Genomic DNA, 21009 nt, shown 5'->3' on the forward strand with positions numbered 1-21009 from the left:
CTTGATGCAATTAAATTTGTACCTCCCAGAATACCGTCAAGAAATGTAATTCTTATCATAGCACAGTGACCCATAACGTACATTTGTGCGAACTCAGCACAGAAAAATCCACATGAATCACAGATGTCATAAGAATAGAGACACTCACTCATTGCTTAGTGTATTCCCTATGGGGAGAGTGTAGCAGCAGACACAGGAATGACCAAGCAGATACTATTTATAGAGATGTGCACACTAGCTTTTTTTATTTATTTAAGGGGAGTAAATGATGAATTGATAAAAGTAAGAAAAACACTGAAAGGCTGAAGTTTTAAGAGCAGCTGGGGATATACAGTCAGCTAATGTTGGTAAAGCAGTAAATTAGCTAAAATCTGTTAAACTTTTACCAAAACTGGTAAGACTGTATGTAATATTTAGCATCTGGGATGTTTAGGGTATATTTATGCACTGAGTTAGACTATGATGTCTCAAAAACTGTGTTTGTGTTCGACTCTAACATTACTTCTGATGGCTGAAAGGTCTAATGATGATCTTATTTCCTGCAAGCAGTGAATCATCCCCCCGAGTCCTGAACTCTGTCCACACAGCTGAATCCGGGAAATAAAAAAACTCTCAATCCGTGCGTTAGTCGAACACATGCTTTTTAAACTGAGACAAAGGGATTCTTGGCTCTCTCAGTTCTTTTAATGATGTGTTAATGAAAGACTGCTTCCCAAGAACACAATATATACTTTTTTTTAGAAAACAGAAAGCAGCCAAGGTTAATGGTTGAACTCATTTTAAAAACACAGCTGGCTTCAAACACGTGCAAAAACAAAACCTAAAGTTGATTAAACACATTCCTCTGGTCAGCAGGTGTAAATGTTAATCATTTACGTTGTAAGTACAGCACGCAGCCGAACATGTGAGATGTACAACAGCAAACAGAGCGGAGTGATTTATGATACAGTAAGCTCAGTAAACACTTTATTACGAGTAATTCAATTTCAGAGAGTGAATGTCAAGAACATTGTGTTCCAACCAGCTGCAGTGTTATCTGCCAGTGATATTAAAATAGATTAGAGTACAATACCTGCAATTAGTCTTTGTTTTGATAGTATTCTGATATTACACTGTTGGTTTCCACGGAGTCAGGAAGCATGACTGTGCTAATTGGCGGGTCATTAGATATTTCGATTAAAACACGGCTAACTGTGGTCAAAAAAAGTGAACTTTTTTTTTCAGTGACTATATTTCAGTGCAGTAAGGATCTGTTACGCATTGAAATATAGTCATTTAAAGAAACAGTTTTAATCCTGTGTCATTATACAAACTACATCACCTCTTGGTATATGTCAGAAATGCCAAGAAAAAAAAACACCTCTTTTCTCTTCCTGTAACATGATTTAACATTTTTGGTGACTAATCCTGAACTCAGGAGTGTTTACATCAATTTATCCAGTCAAATACGATTTGGGGGCGACAAGCTTATCTGTGTGTTGTATAAAACTGCACCGACTGTTTGGGTTTGTTGGTGTTAGTAGCTAGCAGAGTGATATCATAGCAGGAGGTGTGTGTTTGGATGTCAGTTGGCAAAAACTGTGTTTACATCTATAAAGAATGTGTTTGACGTCTAGTCTATTAATTTCTCTCCCATTGCCACTTAAGTGTTCCATCAATCCGATCAAACTCGAGCGTTTGATCAAATCCTTTCCCCCCTCGTAACTATACCTCACCCACATATTCCGTTCCACTCAAAATTTATCACTTTCTGGACGCTAAAGACACTCTTACAGCCGTTAAACTGTGACTTTTAAGTGCCGTTGAAACAGTTTAGAGGTTGGAAAAACAACTGAATTTAACCCAGTTTTTCACATCAACTGGGGGAGTTTGGGGACTTCCAGGAGGCTTGAAATAATAACAATTTCGCTTTCAGTTTACTCCTTAAAATTCAGTGTAACAACTGGGTGTGAAAGGAGAACTGTTTTGTTTACAGATGAGAAGCTTGTTGCACAGGTGTAATCTATCAGTGAGATCATACACACTGATCGGCTAAACTCACAATACAGTTATTTCAATACGTAGAATGGAAAAGCCAAAGGACTGCTAAGGGGTTAAAGGTGAAAAAACATCTGGAAAACTATTACTATGATTGGGGAAAAGGTAGGACATAGGTCTCCAAGGCGTCAATATGAAGTCAGCTTGAGTTGGTTTTGAAGGAAAAATAAACACATTGTAAGCCAATGTCTGCAGCCCAAGATAATGAAACTCCACACCAGAGGTGCACTGATAAGGTTTTTTTTTTTTTAAAAGCTATTGCCACCATCTAATATTTCCCACCATTATCAACTGGTCAAATCCAGGATCATTTCATTTTGTTGGTGGTTGGGCAGTTGTAGTTGTATGCAAAGGTTTGGCCTCTAGGATATGGAAAAAACACAATATTTTCTGCAAATATTAATGCATAGTTACTTTTTATGACATAAATTTAAAAAAAATAAAAACAACATTGTGGCATGTGCACAAGTTTTGGCACCTTAAGAGTTCTGAAGTCTCAGATTCTTTTTAACAAGGTCTGAGACTTTAATCAGCTCATGAGGCCTGAGGCATGTCATTAGGAAATGTCAGTAGGTGCCAGTTTCAAAGTTTTACTAATACTCTGACTCTTCAAACCAAACACTCAGCAACCGTGGGTTCCTCAAAGCAGCTGTGTGAGACTCTGAAAATGAAAGTTATTGATGCCCACAATGCAGAGGAGGACTTCAAGAAGATGGCAAAGCGTTGTCAGCTTGTAGTTTCCACAGTGTGAAATGTTATCGAGAGATGGCGGTTTAGGGGTTAGCGTGGAGGTCAAGATGAGATCTGAAAAACCAAGAAAACTCTCAGATAGAGAACTGCTTGTATGCTGGTCAGAAAGGTAAATCAAAAAAAAAAAACCCCATTTGACTGCAAAAAAAACCTGCAGGAAGATTTAGCAGACTCAGGAGAGGTGGTGCACCGTTCAACTGTGCAGCGATGTTCACACAAACAAGACCTTCATGGAAGAGTCAGTAGAAGAAAACCTTACCTGTGTCCTCATCATAAAATCCAACATCAGAGGTATTTTGGAAACAAGTGCTGTGGACTGTTGAAGTTAAAATAGAACTCTTTGGCCATAATCAGCAAAAGTATGTTTGGAGAAAACAAGGAGCAGCATTTCATGAAAAGAACACCTTACCAACTGTTAAGCATGGGGGTAGATTTATCATGCTTTAGGGTTGTGTTGCAGCCAGAGGCACAGGAAACATTGCACGAGTGGAGGGATGAATGGATTTAACTAAATACCAGCAAATTCTGGAAGCAAACATTACTCCATTTGTAAGAAAAAAAGCTGAAGCTGAGAAGAGGATGGCTTCTACAACAGGAAAATGATCCTTAACATACCTCAAAATCCAGCATGGACTACCGCGAGAGACGCAAGCTGAAGGTTTTGGAAGCACAATCAAAGTCCTCCGACTTAAACACAACTGAAAATCTGTGGGTAGATCTTAAAAGGAGATTTGCATGCAAGACGGCCCAAGAATATTGCAGAACTAGAAGCCTTTTGCAAGGAAGATTCAGAGAAAATCCCAAATGCAAGAAGTGAAAGGCTTTTATCTGGCTACAAAAAGCATTTGCAAGCTGTGATATCTGCCAGAGGGGGTGTTACCAAGTACTGACTATGTAGGGTCCCCAAACCTTTGCACATGACACAATGATGTTTTATATTTCTCTTTTTTGTTCAATTTATGACATAAAAAGTAACCATGCATTATCCTTTGCTGAAGATATTGTTTTTTCCCATATCCTAGAGATACTGTGTTTACATTTTTTCAATTTAAAAAATACCCAAAATATGTTATTTGTCGAGGTGTGGCCAAACTTTTGCATACAACTGTATATTAACATGATATTATTTCTGCATCCTTAAATGGGATCACCCTAACAACACAGAACCGTAACAATACAGACACATGTAGAGTTAAATACAGTCCAATACAAACCCCTGCGAATGCTGTTTTTGATGAGACTGTCGGGTTGAATGAAATCTTTGCTCATCTTTGAGGTCTTTGACTGCATTATATTGTAACATGTTAATGTTTTGTGTCTCTTTAAACCACTTATGTAGGAAGTACTCACTCACTTTCACTTACAGTAAGTAAATGCAGCAGTACCACAGTATAAAAATACTACAAGACAATACAAATCTTAAGTAAAAGTATTGATTGATTTATCTTTATTTTGATTTTCAGGGTTAATGTATTCAGGTGCTTACACATCTACTTATATGCATACACACTGTACATACAAGCATGCCTGTACTGTATGCATGTATACATACATATACACACACTGATACACATGTACACACTGGTACATAGTAATTATACATTATAGCAACAATACTACAACTGATTTACCATGTACACAAACAAAGCATTTAAATTTGTTTACTGCCTTAATTTAGAACATTACTTTGAATTTCTGATTTGTATTAAAGACTTAAATCATCCTCACCCTTATTTTTTAAACATATATACTCCTTTAAGATAATACTTGCTCTCACTCTTGGCAAACATGTTCTGAAGTATTAAAAGTAAAAGTACTCATGTAAAGATTATATATTATAATGGTCTGTTAACCATGTAAGCAGCCTTTAAATGTTGCAGCTGGTTGAGGTGGATCTAATTTAAGTATTTTATAGATATTTTAATGTATAACCATGTGTAATATTTAATAAGACGGTGATACAGCTTGTATGTAAGCTATGAATAGGTGTAATCCAGTAACATTAGATAGTCAAATAAATGTAGTGGAATAAATAAAATAAAAATAAATGTAATCAAGGTAGTCTTGGCTCATAGGCAATAATGTTAGTTATTCAATGTTTTTTTTAAGGTGATTTTAGCAAAACCTGGTTGGAAAATCCCCGAGTAAGAGAAGAACATCCAGTCAGTTCATCCACATATGATAACTCCACTTCTGCAGGCAGTTGCCATTACATAAACAGTGTCACAAATATTGTAAATATCAAATATTTTATTTTCATCTTCATTTATTTCACTTTAGACACTGACACATACAACACTAATATAATATAATATAATATAATAATGTCAAGTGTTTGAGACCAATGTTAAGATATACAGTGTGGTTATATGTTAACAGAAAATAATTAGGCTCTAGAGCCACTAGGTAAGAGTCAAAGTTTCCTGTCTGACAAACTCAGTTCACACTTTTCAGCAACGTGTGAACACTTTTCGTTCTAGGGGTTAATATCCTTGAAACAGTTTTACAGACCTTCTTTCTCACGCTAACACTTTGCAGTTGCAGAGTGTGAAGTTTGGCAACGTGGTACTGCCTCAACTTGTGGAAATTGCTGACAACTGATGATGGGATGCAAAAGTGATGACTGTCAATGTCCAACAACATGATCAACAAGACTAATCACATCCTCTGAACCTGTGTTGAACCATGCGGTTGACAATGGAAACGCTACATTGATCAGCAGCTGATGTGAAATGTTTGTGGTTTGTCGAATGCAGCGATTCTGTTTTTTAATTGGTTAATCTATTGATCCGTTCTTTATCTGCTGTTTATCCAGGTCACGATTAATGAGTAATTGGTTATATTATTGGTGAGGGATTGTTAAATACTACCAGGAAGTATTGACACAAACGTGCAATGACATTTATTTCACATCGCACTCGGTAAATAATTCCAGCCCTTATCGTTGCTAATTGTTTTTCATCGATATTTTTCATACTTTGACAGTGAAACAGGTTTAATACCTGCCTCGTCATTGGGCGAGGACAGCGGCGAACACTGCTGGAGCGCAGAGAGATCAAGTTAGGAGATAAAGTCAACATTGAAGATGTCATCTGAGCTGCCAGGCGGATACTCTCTGCCTCTGGAAAACAAACCAGGCTGTGTATTATTAGAATCTCATATCTGTAAAAATCACGTCCTTGACTGTCAGATCACACCACATATTGCAGATTTGAGAGAAAGTTTACAGACAGGTGACAAATACAGGGAAAAACCAACATAAAATGTCCTAATAAGGTGTTGGGCCACCATGTGGTGCCAGAACAGTTTCAGTTTGACTTGGTGTTGATTCTACAAAGTCTCTGAGCTCTAATGCAGGAATGAACACCATCCTTTAAAAATATATTCCCTCATTTGGTGTTTTGATGATGAACACCCACATGTTTGACCAAAACTGGGCCTGTTCAGCGTTTCTATACATGCTACAAAGCATGATTGTTACTTACTTTATTGTACCAGGCAGCATCTGCATCTGCGTTATGTTTCTCCACTCATTTATTCAGGTTTTTCCTTCAAATTTGTCACATTCGTCTGTACAAACAATTATATATAAACATTGAAAAATGTTTCAGTTATAGGGGAAAGAATCTCAAGATACAGATTACATTTTAAAGTCTATACTTTGTAAGAATTTATTTGTAAATGGCATTAGAAATGTCTTAAAAAGCAATACAGTAGCCTAAAATGGGAACACTGACAGTAAGTACTAAAAACCTTTATCAGAATCATCTTTATTGGCCAAGTATGTTTACACATAAAAGGGATTTGACTGCGTGGCTCTCACAGAATAACAACACAACAATCTCCAGAAATGGACACAAGCAATGACTTTATAACAGATGAAAACGTGTCTGTGAACTGTAAACAGGATATAAATAGTGCAAGGAAGTGGGGAGCGCAGAGATAAATATTAAATGGTTATAAAAGTTACTGTACGCACATGCAAGTACAGTAACTGACACACACAGACTCTTTAATTGTCCTTTAACTGAAGGGGAGGAGAGTCGGGCGTTTGCTGCAGCTTTGTAGGTATAAAAACAAACTATTAAACTGTAAAAAAAAAAAAAAAAAAAAAAAAAACTCTCCTGGCTGGATGGTCCATCAGCTGTACCTGGACAGCAGCTCATGTAGCGTGACTGTACTTTTACTGCTCGGGGTTTCACCCTTCACGTTGTGCGCTGCAACGTGACCGCGATGTTACCATTCCTCTGTTACGTCGATTTGGACGCTAAGCTCCGCCCCCTCCGGTGTCCTAAAAGTGTGTCACTGGGTTAAAGTATGGAGGGGCGGGGCCGACAAATGGGTCACATGGGCGAGCCCACTATTGAGAACATTTAGTTCTCTTGACTCACCCGCAGTCTCACAACAAGGGGGGAGTTCCTCCGATTCAGCAGCACAGACGCTCCCCGACCTGCCTCGCTCATGAGTCACAGACTAGGACCTGCAGATTTATTCCCCGAAAATAGAAGAAGGAGAACAGTCCTGGCAGGAGCTACAGCGTACATATCTGAAAGTCTTTCTGCTTTCGTACACAGTCGCTAAGTTTAGTCTGCATCCTTTTTCCGTGACAGTGACAGACAAGTCCGACTTTTAACAGTTGATCTTTCTGTCGGGAATTTTTTTTCCTTTTCCTCGATCGGAGAGATGCCTGAGGACATAGGGACAGCCAAGCCCGGTAAGAGGACAAATTTTCATTGAAAGAGTTTCTGCAATGTAATAGTAACTGTAAAGGACAAACTTAAATAATAGGTTGTAATGTTTTCATTGCATGCAATGTGCAGGAACTTGTTGCAATAATGGTTTTAACATTGACTGGAGTGATGTGACCTCTTTAAATGCTGATTTGACACATACATTCAGCTATATTGTGCCTTCTCACGCTATTTGTGGAGATAAAGCCAACTAAAGTAATATGTGGCAGTTATGAAAAAGCTTAAATGTGTATATATATATGAGGCTTAAAATCATTGGATGCATCATAACAATTATCAAGAAGTCAAAACAGGCGTTAAGAAGGTGTCTATAGGGCAGAACACTAATGAATGGTGACCTGGAAACGTTTTTTTTCTTGCTGTTATGCAGCATTAAAATCCTCAACTAGGGCTCAGAAAGTTAACACATATTTTTAAAAATTATTTTATTTCCTTTCCTTGTGTTTAAGTGTTAATTAAATCCTAACTGTAGCCCAGTTACCGTGTGTTAAACCGGGGTTAGGAGTGCCAGTGCGGCATTTACATTTGACACAACAACAGTGTTCTACTTCCTCGCTCCTGCTCACATGGACAGCGTAGCCTAGCCATGTGTCCGTGTGTACACGCTCTCTGGAACACGCTTCTGATTGGTCGAGAGGCGTTCCCCGACAGCACATTCGCTTTAGTGGAACTCTTCTGTGATTGGCCCGTGACGCAGAACGTTGCACAATCCGTTCTGTACACAGCAAGCCAGAGCGCGAGGCAGCACCGCGAGGTACACGTGAGACAGGGGGGGAGAGAGGGAGAGCTCGAGCAGGCTGACCTACATTTCTGTCTCTTCCTCCTCCTTCGCTTTCACAGAAATGCATGACAGGTCCACGTGTGGGTGGGCCGTGAAAGAGAGCAGTCATGGCTGAGGTTAGGTAATCATCTGCTGCTTGCGGGCGGCTCTAAATTTAGGGGGGCTTTAAGTGTTTAATGAAGAAAAAACATACCAGTTTTTACACAAATATGCCCAAAAAAGTCGCTCAGTCTTCTTCCTAACCTTTGTTTTTGCGGGAAATTCAACTAAGGATGTTTGTTTTAATTTTAAAACTGCACCCACCATTCAGTTCATGCACTTATAACACACTGGGGCAGCTTGGTGTGAAATGGTAATGCAGGTAAAACCGAAAGTGTTGTTAAATGAATGAAATTTGAGCAAATGGAACACTTTTATCACCTGGAAAGTTTTCCCAAAAAAAAAAGAGTCCAGTGTCTATGCCTGTCCAGCAAAACATTTAATTATGAATTCTTGTTACAAAACTTGTCACCAAGAGTTGTTGTCTGGACAAACATGGTATTACATAACCTCCCACCCTCAATGGTGGATGTTTTTCCCTCCGTTGCCTTTTGTTCCCACAACTGTTATGTTGCTCCAGTGCTTCAGTGACCCTGTCTGGGAGTCAGTCAGCGGAGCACACTCCCATAGCATAAAGACCCAGGCATGTTATGTAACAGTGTTATCCAACCAGCAAGAACTGGAGGTGATAAAGCAGGTCAATCATGGCAGTGATTAAACACACACACTCTTCTGCTGTTTAGGTGTGTCAGAGGCCCTTGAACGAACTGTACTGCCAAGAGTCAATTTGGCACACAACACTGATTTTTTTTTTTTTTTTTTTCCCCTGCTACTGCGGTTTACACTTTAACTAATGTTATTGTCTCTGGCTTGCTTTAACTTTGACATGCTTGATACGTAGTGGAGTGAGAGAAAAAAGGAAAAAAAAAGTCGGATGCCCTGACACAGTTCGTTGATTTACATGAAAACAAGCTGTTGCGAGTCTAAACAGACAAATTGTGTGTTTAACAGCTGAAATTTCCATATTGTACTCGTTCCATGCAATAAATACAGTACAGAGATACTAGATGCAATACATACAGCCCCCAGAAATAGGGTCATTAATTAAGAGCCAGGAGGAAAAATAATAACCTGCTATAACATGTCACCATTGTTCCTTCTCCACAGGAGGAGTCATCGCCTACATCTCCTCCGGCTCTGCCTCCACCCCTGAGTCCTGTATGAGCACCAGCCCCAGCAGTGGCTACCTGTCCACATCACCGCCTCTCTCCCGCCCCTCGCTGCCCAGCAGGGCTGTGGGCATGGTGGTGGACATTGCCCCGCCTGCCAAGAGCGGGTCTAGAATGGGCCACGGCATGGAGAAGGCCGGGCGCTCTTCCACGTCCGCCAAGAGCAGCATCACCAGTAAGCAGAATATACAACTTTTGCAAGTAGAAACACATTATATATATGATCTAGTGCACATGAATGATGATTTATGGTTGTTTTTTTTTCAGAAATCAATGGCATGGTGCTGCTGTGCAAGGTGTGCGGAGACGTGGCCTCGGGCTTCCACTACGGCGTCCATGCTTGTGAGGGCTGCAAGGTGAGACAAGTTTCTGGAATGACACGTCTGCCGCGTCTCTTCTAGTTTGATTTATATCCTCACAGTGATGGTGCATGCTTGTTGCGACCGCAGCTAACAAACGTTTCATGTTTTCGTTCCTTAGGGCTTCTTCAGGAGAAGCATCCAGCAGAACATCCAGTACAAGAAGTGTCTTAAGATGGAGAACTGCACCATCATGAGGATCAACAGGAACCGCTGCCAGCAGTGCCGGTTCAAGAAGTGTTTGGCCGTCGGCATGTCCAGAGATGGTGAGCTTGGTTTATTATTATGTAGTTAAATGAAAAGGAGAAAAACCACCTGCGGATTAGAGGATGAAGAAGTTTTATGATGATCTAATCGCGTCATCGTTTGCTCTCAGCTGTCAGATTCGGTCGCATCCCAAAGAGGGAAAAGCAGAGGATGCTGCTGGAGATGCAGAACGCCATGAACAACATGATGAGCAACAACAGCCAGCTGCACAGCATGCTGCACGGCCACCAGAGCCCGACGCTGCCCATGGAGTCCCTGCCCAGCGACGCCAGCCCCTCGCCCTCCTCTTCCTCCTCCTCTGCCTCCGATTCTTCGTCGTGCTCCAACCCCTCCTCCCCGCAATGCCCCCAGGACTCGGAGTCTGTGGTTTCCATGGACACCAACTCCAGCTCTGCCTCGTCTTGCGCGTCAGACAGCGGCGAGGACGAGGCCGTCGTCTCAATGAGCAGGCAGCACCAAGATGCCTTCGCTTATAGCCAGCAGAGGTCCCTGCGACAGGAACAGGTCTCACCATCGCCGGTCACGGTCGCCCAGGAGACGGCGTGCGACAGTCGTATGGAGGAGCAACAGGAGAGCTGGAACAGCTGGAACAACAATGTCGTCATCAGAGGTTACCAGCACAGTTCATACAGTAACAGCCAACACGTCACCAACACTGCTTACAGGGAGGAGAGAGGAGTTTACCAGCAGCAGCCTCAGCAGCAGCTCAACAGCGCCCCCAGCTGCGAACCATCAGACGACAGCCAAAGACCGCATGAATTTAACACACAAACTGCCTCAAGTGGTTACAGTGGACCAACCAACAGTGTGAACAACAGAGCACACTTGGTGAGTGTTCTTAACATACACAGAAATTCCCCAAATTAATCCTGTTATTAGTGAGATAAAAGAGATGGAGAACTTTTACCATTCTTTTAATCACCCTTTCTCATTGTTCTGCCTTCCAGGTATGTCCGATGAACACCTCGCCATACGTGGACCCCCGCAAGCCCAGCCAGGAGATCTGGGAGGAGTTCTCCATGAGCTTCACCCCCGCCGTGCGGGAGGTGGTTGAGTTCGCCAAGAGGATCCCGGGCTTCCGTGACCTCCCAGAGCACGACCAAGTCAGCCTGCTGAAAGCTGGAACTTTCGAGGTAAGAAGCAGCACTTGCCCCTCCCTCATTACCACCGCTGAGGTGCCCTTGAGCAAGGCCCTTAACCCTTAACTGCACCAGTGGAGCTGCTCAGTAGCCTGTGGTTGTACTGGACAGCTATGTGAATGTGATCAGGGCGTTCCTGAAAAGAGTGCATTGCTCTTAGTGAACCCCCCCCCCCCTCCCCTGAATAAATAAAGGTCCCAAAAAAAAGCAAACAGGAAAAACATAAACAGCTCATGTTATTTTGTGCTCACTTTGAAGTCAAACAAGGCGGGCTCTTCAAATACCCAGAATACAAGATCTATTGCGGCTTTCCCAAACAGAGCAAACTGTCAGCTGTGTGTGCTGACTAATATTTGCTCTGATAACAGTTGGAACGGGAGTGAAAGTTACTTCACAAAGTCTGTGTGTGTGTGTGTGTGCGTGTGTGTTACATTCAGACTGTGTAACATTACGTTCGTGTTGGTAAAGCTCAGATACTCACATTGTAGCTATTGTTCCTAATCAGATTATTTGATGTAGAAAGGTTTGGGTGTGTTCTTGTTTGTACCCATGTCTTTGTCAATTTTTTGTTATCAGTGTGGTGCAAAAGTTGCTTATTCACGTCCTGCACCTGAGGCAATGACTTTAGATAGAAGAAAGTTTCTATCATCGGACATCATAGAAAGTTTTAATTGGCAACATGCCCTCAGGACATTTTAAACATGAGTGAAAGATTTAAAATTAAAATATAGACTTAAACCTGTACGTATCAAACCATTAACCTAAAAACTCTCCTTCTCTGTCGACTCTCAGGTGCTGATGGTCCGATTCGCCTCTCTGTTCAACATGGTGGAGCGGACGGTTACCTTCCGTAGCGGCAAGCGTTACAGCCTTGACACACTACGGTCGCTCGGCGCCGGCGAGCTGCTCAACTCCATGTGTGAGTTCAGCGAGAAGCTGATGGCGCTGCGGCTGGACTCCGAGGAAATGAGCCTCTTCACTGCTGTGGTGCTCGTCTCAGCCGGTAAGAACAGTTCAGATGGAATAATGTTGATGCATGTGAGCACATTGGAGAGAGTGAAACAGCTCTACTGTCAGCACTACATGTACAATCACAAGTTTTATCACAACTAGAAGTATTTTCATCACTGTATAATGTATAATGTAATGTATAAAACAGCAGAAAACACACTCTCAGGTGATACAAAACAAGAACTAAGACCTGCATTGATCTCTGCATCACTAACCTTTTCTCTCTTCTTCTTCTTCTTCTTCTTGGCTCAGATCGCTCAGGAATCCAGGACCTCAACTCAGTGGAGGCCCTGCAGGACAAACTGATCCGGGCCCTGCGAAACCTGGTGATGCAGAACCACGGCGAGGAGTCATCCACCACTTTCACCAAGCTGCTGCTCAAACTTCCCGAGCTGCGCTCACTTAATAACATGCATTCAGAGGAACTGCTCTCCTTCAAAGTGCATCCTTGAAAGCTTCCTAAAACCACATCCACACACCTCCACCAGGACCTGCCTCTTACCCCCCTCCCCCTTCCCCCCGCCCCCCTCCGCCCTCTGTATTTGACCAACCCAGATGTGTGTTTCTTTGTAGAATGTATTGAAAAGTTATTTTTTATTCTATTTTTGTTAAGTAGACCATGTGGGGTCTGAAGAGAGAAGATGAAATGTACTGTATTTATAGAAGACATAGCTTACGCTTGTTGCACACAAACACACGCAAGTGCACGTGTGTCAGAGGTTCCTAGTTTTGCAAAAGTTTGGAGGCACTTTTCTATTTTCAATAGAAAGAAAAATACTTAACTGGCTTTGTGAGATCATAGAGAGCATAAACCAATGTTAATGAATTAATAGATAATATGATTTTTAGCATTTATGTTTCCTCCAAAAGCCATTTAATTCAAAAGTGTATTCTCTAATAAGCGGGCGAATGTGAGAGACAATACATACCTTACATACCGCATGTTGATTTGGTCCAATATTTTGACTGATACATGTCGGCGAGAAAGGCAAGCTATCGGAAAATGTATTGACGAATGTGTGACGATTGCTGCTAATGCATGGCTGTACTTAATGCGAACAACTATACTTGGATCTTCTCCCCTTTTTGCCTCAGAAAGCATCAGTTTGTTGTTTCAACTTTCTGTGTGTATAGTGTACTATTGTTTTTTTCTTTTTTTTAATTTAATTCTTTTTTTTACATGTCAACTGCCTGTACACTGCCTGATGATTTCTGGGGGGAGTCGATGACGTTATTTTTCAGCAACACTACATTTGCACAAGTTCTGGAGCAGAAAAAACCCAAGTGACACACACAAAAAAAAAAAAATCCACCAACAGTGTGACACGACTTCATGTAAAAGGCTACATGTAAATGTTATCACACCCAAGTGTTTTTTGCTGTTTTCTCACTTTCCAGTTTTTATGACAAATGTTTTTTTGTTTTTTTTGTTTTTTAAATCAAACTTTGTGTACTTTCAGCATAGCACTGAATTGAAACTTGTCATCCATTTTGTTGAAATATGTTTCTTCTACTGGCACACTGCCATATGTAAATAACTATATAAATAAATATATAAATATAAATATATATATATATAAATATCTCATGAACATAGAAATATGAATGATATAGTATAAATAAATACAAGTGAAGAATATTCTGTGTATTGTGTTTTTTTTATTGATATTCAAGTATTAATGGAAGACACTGACGGTGCAGCAGTGAGTGTGTTCGTCCACAAGGTGGCGCTGTTTGACAACAGCAGCTTGAATTAAATTAAGAAAGTGACTGACTGAACAACCTCATGTTACCATTAACAAAATCCCTTTAATTTAACACATACATTTAATTTAACTATATCGAACAAGTCGCTTTATTCTGACTCTTTTAACTAGCAGGTTGGAAAGAGCTTTAAAATGTATTAAATTAAGTTTGTAACAGATGTCTCACAGCTATACGCATCTTTTTCCTCTCTCATGAGTGGATGAGTAGAAGCTGCATGCTCATACAGGAAATAAAGTACAAGAAAATTAATAAACACTGAATCCAACATTTTGTTCCAAATGGAGATTCGGACAGTGTTAAAGTTAGTGAAACATCCATTTAAAATGAAAAACACTTAAACTGTTTTGAGACCTATTTTGAGTGTCGTTCATCTTATCAACAGGTTTCTTCTTCATGGTTAACCTTCATTCAGACCTTGCTGGTTAAAACTGGGAATCTGAGTGCAGCTTGAACCTGATGCATCATCTTTCACTCCAGTGGAGCAAAAAGTTCATAAACCTTTTTCATAGAAGATATAGTAGGAAAAGCACACATGCAACTCATATAATTGATGACGACTCTACTACAAGACTTTAAAAAAATCCCAGAATTGCTGAACAGCTCACATTTCTACATTTCACCAGATTACTGTCATGATGTGCACAAACTGCGCAGCTGATCAAAGAAAAGTTGTCCTGATAAGATTATTTTAGTTGGAGAGATCCACGAATGGAGCAAATGATAACGATATTCAATCAAATTCAACAAAAGTCAGTCTGTGTGTGTGTTTGCCTCCTTCCTTCCTTCCTCCTCCCCAAGTCTTGTTTTTGGCAATGATAAAATCAAAGCACGAGTGTGAATAACATCAAGAGGTCAACTCAAGAGGTTTTCTTTCAGATCTGAAAAATTCGACTGAGCAATAAGGCAAAGGTCCTGTATTTTGTATAAGGCTTTAAGGTGCCAGAAAGTCAGAATAGCGACACTTTAGGTAGCAGGATCATAATTGTTGATCTCTCACTCTGGGTGGGGGGGTGGGGGGATGTGACGTTACCTCATAGTTCAGGGGTGTGATGTCCCAGGGAAAGTCACACATTTTTGAGAGGTCTAGAGGACAAAATTGCTGGATTTTCTCTAGAAAAAGGAAAATAACTTCTGTTGTAATGAACGCCATAGAATATGACTGGATCAACCGATAATTACACATGATTTACTATCTTAAAAAAGTATCTAGTCTCAAGTTGCTCTTTAATGTTGTTAATACACCTGTGCTTTTCCTGCTATGTCCTGTCAAAATGCAATGAAAAAGGTTTATGGCTGCATCCGAATCGTTTACTGTCCACCATATACAGTACGTAGCGTGTTCACCATGTTGTACTGTCGTCTGCATGTCGAGGGAGAATTATTATATCCTCTATCAGACTCAAATGATCCCACGATGCAGCGAGGTACAATTAAAGGTCACTAACTGAGAGCTAATAACAAGAACAAGAACAGAAAGCAGAAAACAGAAAACACTCAAAATGCGACTGCTGCTACAACCAATCTCTAAAAAACAACCAATTAGGGCTTCAACTGACAATTATTATCATTATTTATTAATCTGCAGATTGTTTACTCAATTCATCCATTAATTGTTCATCTATTAAATCTCAAAATTTAGTGGAAAAATGCCCACGGAAACTTCCCAGAGACCAAGATGACAAAGCTCTCCATGTATCATTCAAATCCAACTGACCACACAGATGTCACCACCACTCAGATCTGATGATAATGCAAAACACTGGAAAAGTACCAGTAAAACGTGAATCACCAGCAGGATGTTCTGTATTGTAAATGTGACGAGAATTACAATCAGATTTTCAATGACTGCTTAAAGATGTCTGCTTTGGAAACTTGAGTGTGGAACAAAGAAAAAAAAAAGGCCAAATTTTGCATTTAACGGACTTCTTTCCTTTTGTTTAAATGTCCTGTAAACAGCAGAATAAATCAATCTGTGATCTGTAACAGATGACCTTTGTTTGACCCCTGAAGGATCTGAGGATATGAATGAATGTGTGCGTGATGACATCTTGTGCGTCACTTCAACTTTTCTTTGACAGTCAGATAATGTTGCAAACGTCAGATCATTTACATTCAAAGCTCTCCGGATGTTTCATTCAAATCTCACTGACCACACAATGACAACCTCCACTCATATCAGATCATGATGTAAATGAGTCAATCAGAGGGAAAAAATACTGGAGAAATTCTCCAGTAGGGCTGCAACTAGTATTTATTGTCATTATTGATTAATTTTCTCAATTAATTGATTATTTGTGGTGGTTCGTAGGACGTCAGGAAAGTGTGAAAAAAGTCCATTCTTAAGATCTAAGAATTCTTACAGTAAAAATGTCACAATGCCTGAATTGACAGTCAAAAATGTCTGGTTAGTGGTCTACAAGAGATCCAGCAACCACCAACTGGACATCGTCAACGTCACGTCAGGCAGTTTAGCCAGAAATTTTTAGCATCACGTCTGGACATTTTTACTGTTTTAACCCAAACCATGATCTTTCCCTAACCTGAAGCAAGTGGTTTTTTTGTGCCCAAACCTAACCAACAGTGTTAAACATGCAGCGTTAAATTGGTGTATGCACTGCACGCAGGTTGAAAGTGTAAAGTTGTGTTATTTGTATGCAGATTGTGAGACCGGGTTGGCTGGTCACCAAAGTACCACACAGACTCGTAAAGTGAGTTTCAAGGTCATGAAAATACCAAACAGTCGGAGTGCTGCTTGCACTGGTCGTTGAAAAAATGACCACGAAAATACAGCCCTTAATGTTCACCCCCCATCAGGTTAGTAAAGTAAAATTCAATCTCAACATGTAAACTTTTTGAAGTCAGTTGTGGTGACAAATTCAAATGTCATCACATTCTGACACTGGGTTCATCCCAGTTTAAAACCCTTAAAATTACGTCTCCATTTCAATTTCATTTCAGTTGTTTAACCTCTGGACACAAGACATCTCCTCACTGTAAAGTCCATTCTCATGTTTGTGCACCGGAGGCTTCATGTTTCCACATATCACACTTATCGGCAGGCCCGTGTGGTGTGTTTACTGCTTCAGAAAAGGAATAAATCTTTATATTTGCATAATCATAGTTCTCTGAGCAGCACGACGTCGCCTTTCTGCAGTTATCAGGCTTATTAACGCCACCGGCAGCTCTGTGTGAGAGGCACAAACTGAGGCTACAGTTATCAGTGTTGTGATATTTATAATTGGCACACAGCTGATGTATGAAATATACCTCAGAGTTTTGCCTGTTATGTTACGAATTTTCAAATCAAAGCAGGAACAGAAAAAGTAGTTTTTACACACAATGTGTATTGTTTTTTAACATCATATGCCAACATAAACTTATGTGATTATGTGTACAGTGTAAAAAATGATTTAGTGTGTAGTTACACTTTAAAGTTAGATGTTTTATCTATTTTTCTTGTTGTCTGCAGTAAAATCAGAAATGTGATGCTACGTGACTCTGATTCTCCTCTTCTTAAGTAAGGTCAACAGTGTCACTTACATAATTTTATTGGTTTAAATGTGTATTTTGGTTTTCGGTTTTCCTGCATCACTCAACAGTATCGCTTTGCTGAGTCATACGACCTGAAAGAGAAGCCTAAAGGTAAAAAAAAAAAAAAAAGCACTGAAAAAGGATCAAAAGCCGGATTTATTTTGAGCTTCACTGAGCATTATTATGTGCACAAGGCAAGAATATCATGTGTCCTGAATTTAAAAAAATATCTTGCAGCATTTCTTGAACATCAGCACAACAGCTTTCAGTGAGTCGAGAGAAAAAAAAGGTCTTTGTGAAAAACATTTGTGAATAAAAAAAGGTTTTTGACTCAAGGAAATTTTCGCTCTATCACAACCGAAAATCTTTTTTTTCATCAGTTAATTTGATGAAGATGTTTGTTATTTTTTAAAACAAATCTAGAAAAAGAATCTAGAAATAAAAACTCTGTTTCAATGCCTCACAGTTATGAGCACTGAACTGGTTTTTCACCAGATTTAACTGAAATCTAAGTAGTTTTTGAGATGTTCTGCTTACAAACAGACAAACAAACAGGACTGAAGACAAAACCTCAATCTGTGTATTAATGATGAGGACTGATTGACTCTTTACCAGAGGAAATACAATTACAAGAGGAGCATTATGGGTATTAAACATGGAAATGACCTGATAACACTAGAAGGTTTGTCACAATAGCCCTCATTCACTGATAAATATTTGTGACTCTTTTCAAGATGAATAGTTAAAGTCTGCCCAAAAAGTTGCTAGATTTGTTGCTTGGCACTTTTTTGGGGAAAAAAAAGTTGCTTTAAGGGTCTGAAAAGTCGCCAAATCCAGTGAGAAAGTCACCAAGTTGGCAACACTGTAAGGATCTTGCAATTGTCATTATTTCAACAGCATTTAAATGACTATTTCGATATGTTGTTTTGATTGTTTTCTGTCTTTGGTGGTTTCATGATCACAAAACAAACAAAACAACAAACATTGTTGATTTTCATTTTAAGAAAATGGAAACCAGTGACTGTTTGGTAGATTGTGATTTAGATATAACAGAATATAAATCACTACAAATATATATTTTTTAAATCAGCAATGTATATGTTATATGTGGTTAGTGGGATAAAACATAAACACTTAATCACCTGATATTAGATCCAAAACTCTTTCTTTGATCTCTTTCTTTGACGCTTTTAAAAATTCCCACATTAGGAATCACTCATAGTGTCCATAGCATATATTACACTACTTTCTCCTAACAATCCCACAATGCAATACATCCGGTTTTATAGATGAGAACATTACATAGAACAATATAGTTATGAAACCCCAAACCAGTCACTGATGACGCAAAATGACGATGATTTATAGGTGTCCAAAATCTCTGCTCACACGGTAAACTCAAGTGTGTCTTACATAGGGGGTAGTGAATAAGTGAGGGATTTCCCTCGTGAATTCCACTATGTCAACTTGAAAATGATCTGGACGGCTCAGCATCACAGCAGAGTGAATCACACTGACTCGGCAACCATTGAAAGCATGGAGGACATCAGCAGGTTGAACAAGCCCAGTTGGGAAACCCCAAAGGCATGGATCAGACTGAACGATGACCCAGAATCCTGGATGGGAAATATGGGCGATGATGCAAACTCCTGAAAATGATCAGCGACTGGTGAAACAAGCACAACCAGTTACCAATACTGGAAACTGGGCCAGCCAAATAATATCTGTGGAAATCAGATCTGTGTACAGGGATGGAACCTGGAACGATGAAGCCTTTGCAGATTTACTTTAATGCATTGAATTTATTTACTCTGCCTGTCGGACAACAAGCTGAACAAACATTCAAACACTTTGTCTTTACAGTTTCAAAGTAACATCAACTGGTGCCATCTTGAAATGAACAATTAGCTTAATGCAAACAAGGAGCGATTAATGTAAACAAATGTAACACCTAATTACATATAAAATAGTGTACTTATTTTTAGTGTTACTGTTTTGTGTTGAACTGTAACCTGTTTGATCCAAAGTATTAAGACTACTACCCATTAAACATCACTGGGTTAAAATTTTTACCCAGTTTGGGTTAATATAGCACCAACATGATACTGGGTTAATGTTACCCAGAAAGACACTCAAGACAGGCGTTGTTTTGACCCAGTTTTAGTGTTTTTTTGTATTTTACTGTTGGGTTATTTACCCAAACAGAAGCTTATTATAATCTACTCTTTTTAAACTTACATGTGACGGTTTGTTAATGATTTATAATAATGTTTATATATTTTGAATGTCATATCCACATCATTTTGTACAAGAAACAACACATTTGTGACAGTTTTTAGCTAAAGCTTGTGTGCAACACTGGGTCAAAATAACAGATTACTACTGTTGTGAACTCAATGGTGCTGGATTGACCCAAACTAGGTAAAAATTTAACCCAGTAACTTTTAGTGTGTATAGTTTTAGATTGTGTCAAGACTGGTGGATTATTTTAAAAATAAACGACAGGACGATAGAAAACTATGAAGCCACTTGTTGAAATATGTTCCCAGCATATTCATGCTTAACCATATCTACTCATCTCTACATATTCATTTAGAAACAGCACAATCTCCTCACAGCCAATACTCTGGCACTTTTAACACTGGCTTTACTTTTTTTATATTATAGCTATAATTCCCTCCAGCCAGAAAACATATACGGAAATTGCCAACGCGGTGACATGGAGGGACGCCCGGGCCTACCGCAGGACACACCACACAGACCCGGCTATGATCGAGAACGCTCAGGAAAACACAGAGATGTTGCCCATAAAGTCAACATGTGTTGTGTGGATTGGCTTGTACCGGGAACCGTAGAGGTGGTCCGACCAGAGCAGCAGCTCCTTTATAAATTGGCAAAGCGCAGCCAAATAACTGCGGTGGTGACCGGTGGTGTGTGGCTGAGAATTCAGGCAACCAACAGGATGATGAAATGGGCTGATGAGAGCTGCAACAACAAGCGTTCATTCTTGTGCCAGAAACGTAAAGGAAACCACAATTCACGTACTGTACATACTTTTCTGTGTATTGCTGCAATGTTTACTATGTCTCTCCTTGGTTGTTCTCACATGTTTTTTGGACTGTTCAGCCCTAAAAGTGAAGATGATTGTGTTGAGGACGAAAGCTGTTGTTGACCTTTCAGATCCAGCTACTAACATCCAGATCCTGCAAAAGGTAAAACCCCCTCCCATGTTCTCTCACTCTCTTTCTCTCATTCTCCGAGCAACAGGCAATGAAAACCACAGAGGCACAGCGTACGCTTCAGTTCAACCTCAGACCTCAGCATCAGTTCTCACTGACATCATACAAG

The 21009-nt window shown here is 39.8% G+C and overlaps 1 protein-coding gene across 1 annotated transcript; it reads left to right on the forward strand.

Moving 5' to 3' along the window:
• The first annotated feature begins 7156 nt into the window (after nt 1–7156).
• Nucleotides 7157–13655, forward strand: nr1d2a (nuclear receptor subfamily 1, group D, member 2a). Its single transcript, XM_044358480.1, has 8 exons — nt 7157–7501; nt 9526–9762; nt 9855–9943; nt 10068–10212; nt 10323–11041; nt 11161–11346; nt 12145–12355; nt 12616–13655. Exons 1-8 carry the CDS (start codon nt 7471–7473, stop codon nt 12813–12815), a joined length of 1818 nt encoding a protein of 605 aa, XP_044214415.1. The 5' UTR covers nt 7157–7470; the 3' UTR covers nt 12816–13655.
• Nucleotides 13656–21009: the final 7354 nt, after the last annotated feature.

This window comes from Thunnus albacares, chromosome 8 (genome assembly GCF_914725855.1).
Source record: "Thunnus albacares chromosome 8, fThuAlb1.1, whole genome shotgun sequence".
In the NCBI taxonomy this organism is placed as follows: domain Eukaryota; kingdom Metazoa; phylum Chordata; class Actinopteri; order Scombriformes; family Scombridae; genus Thunnus; species Thunnus albacares.

Excerpts from the sequence above, each read along its gene's own strand:
- nr1d2a (XM_044358480.1), top strand. The coding sequence starts at position 7,471 with ATGCCTGAGGACATAGGGACAGCCAAGCCCG. Across the intron at positions 11,347-12,144 it reads TGAAAGCTGGAACTTTCGAG|GTGCTGATGGTCCGATTCGC; the intron begins GTAAGAAGCAGC and ends GTCGACTCTCAG. Across the intron at positions 12,356-12,615 it reads TGTGGTGCTCGTCTCAGCCG|ATCGCTCAGGAATCCAGGAC; the intron begins GTAAGAACAGTT and ends TTCTTGGCTCAG.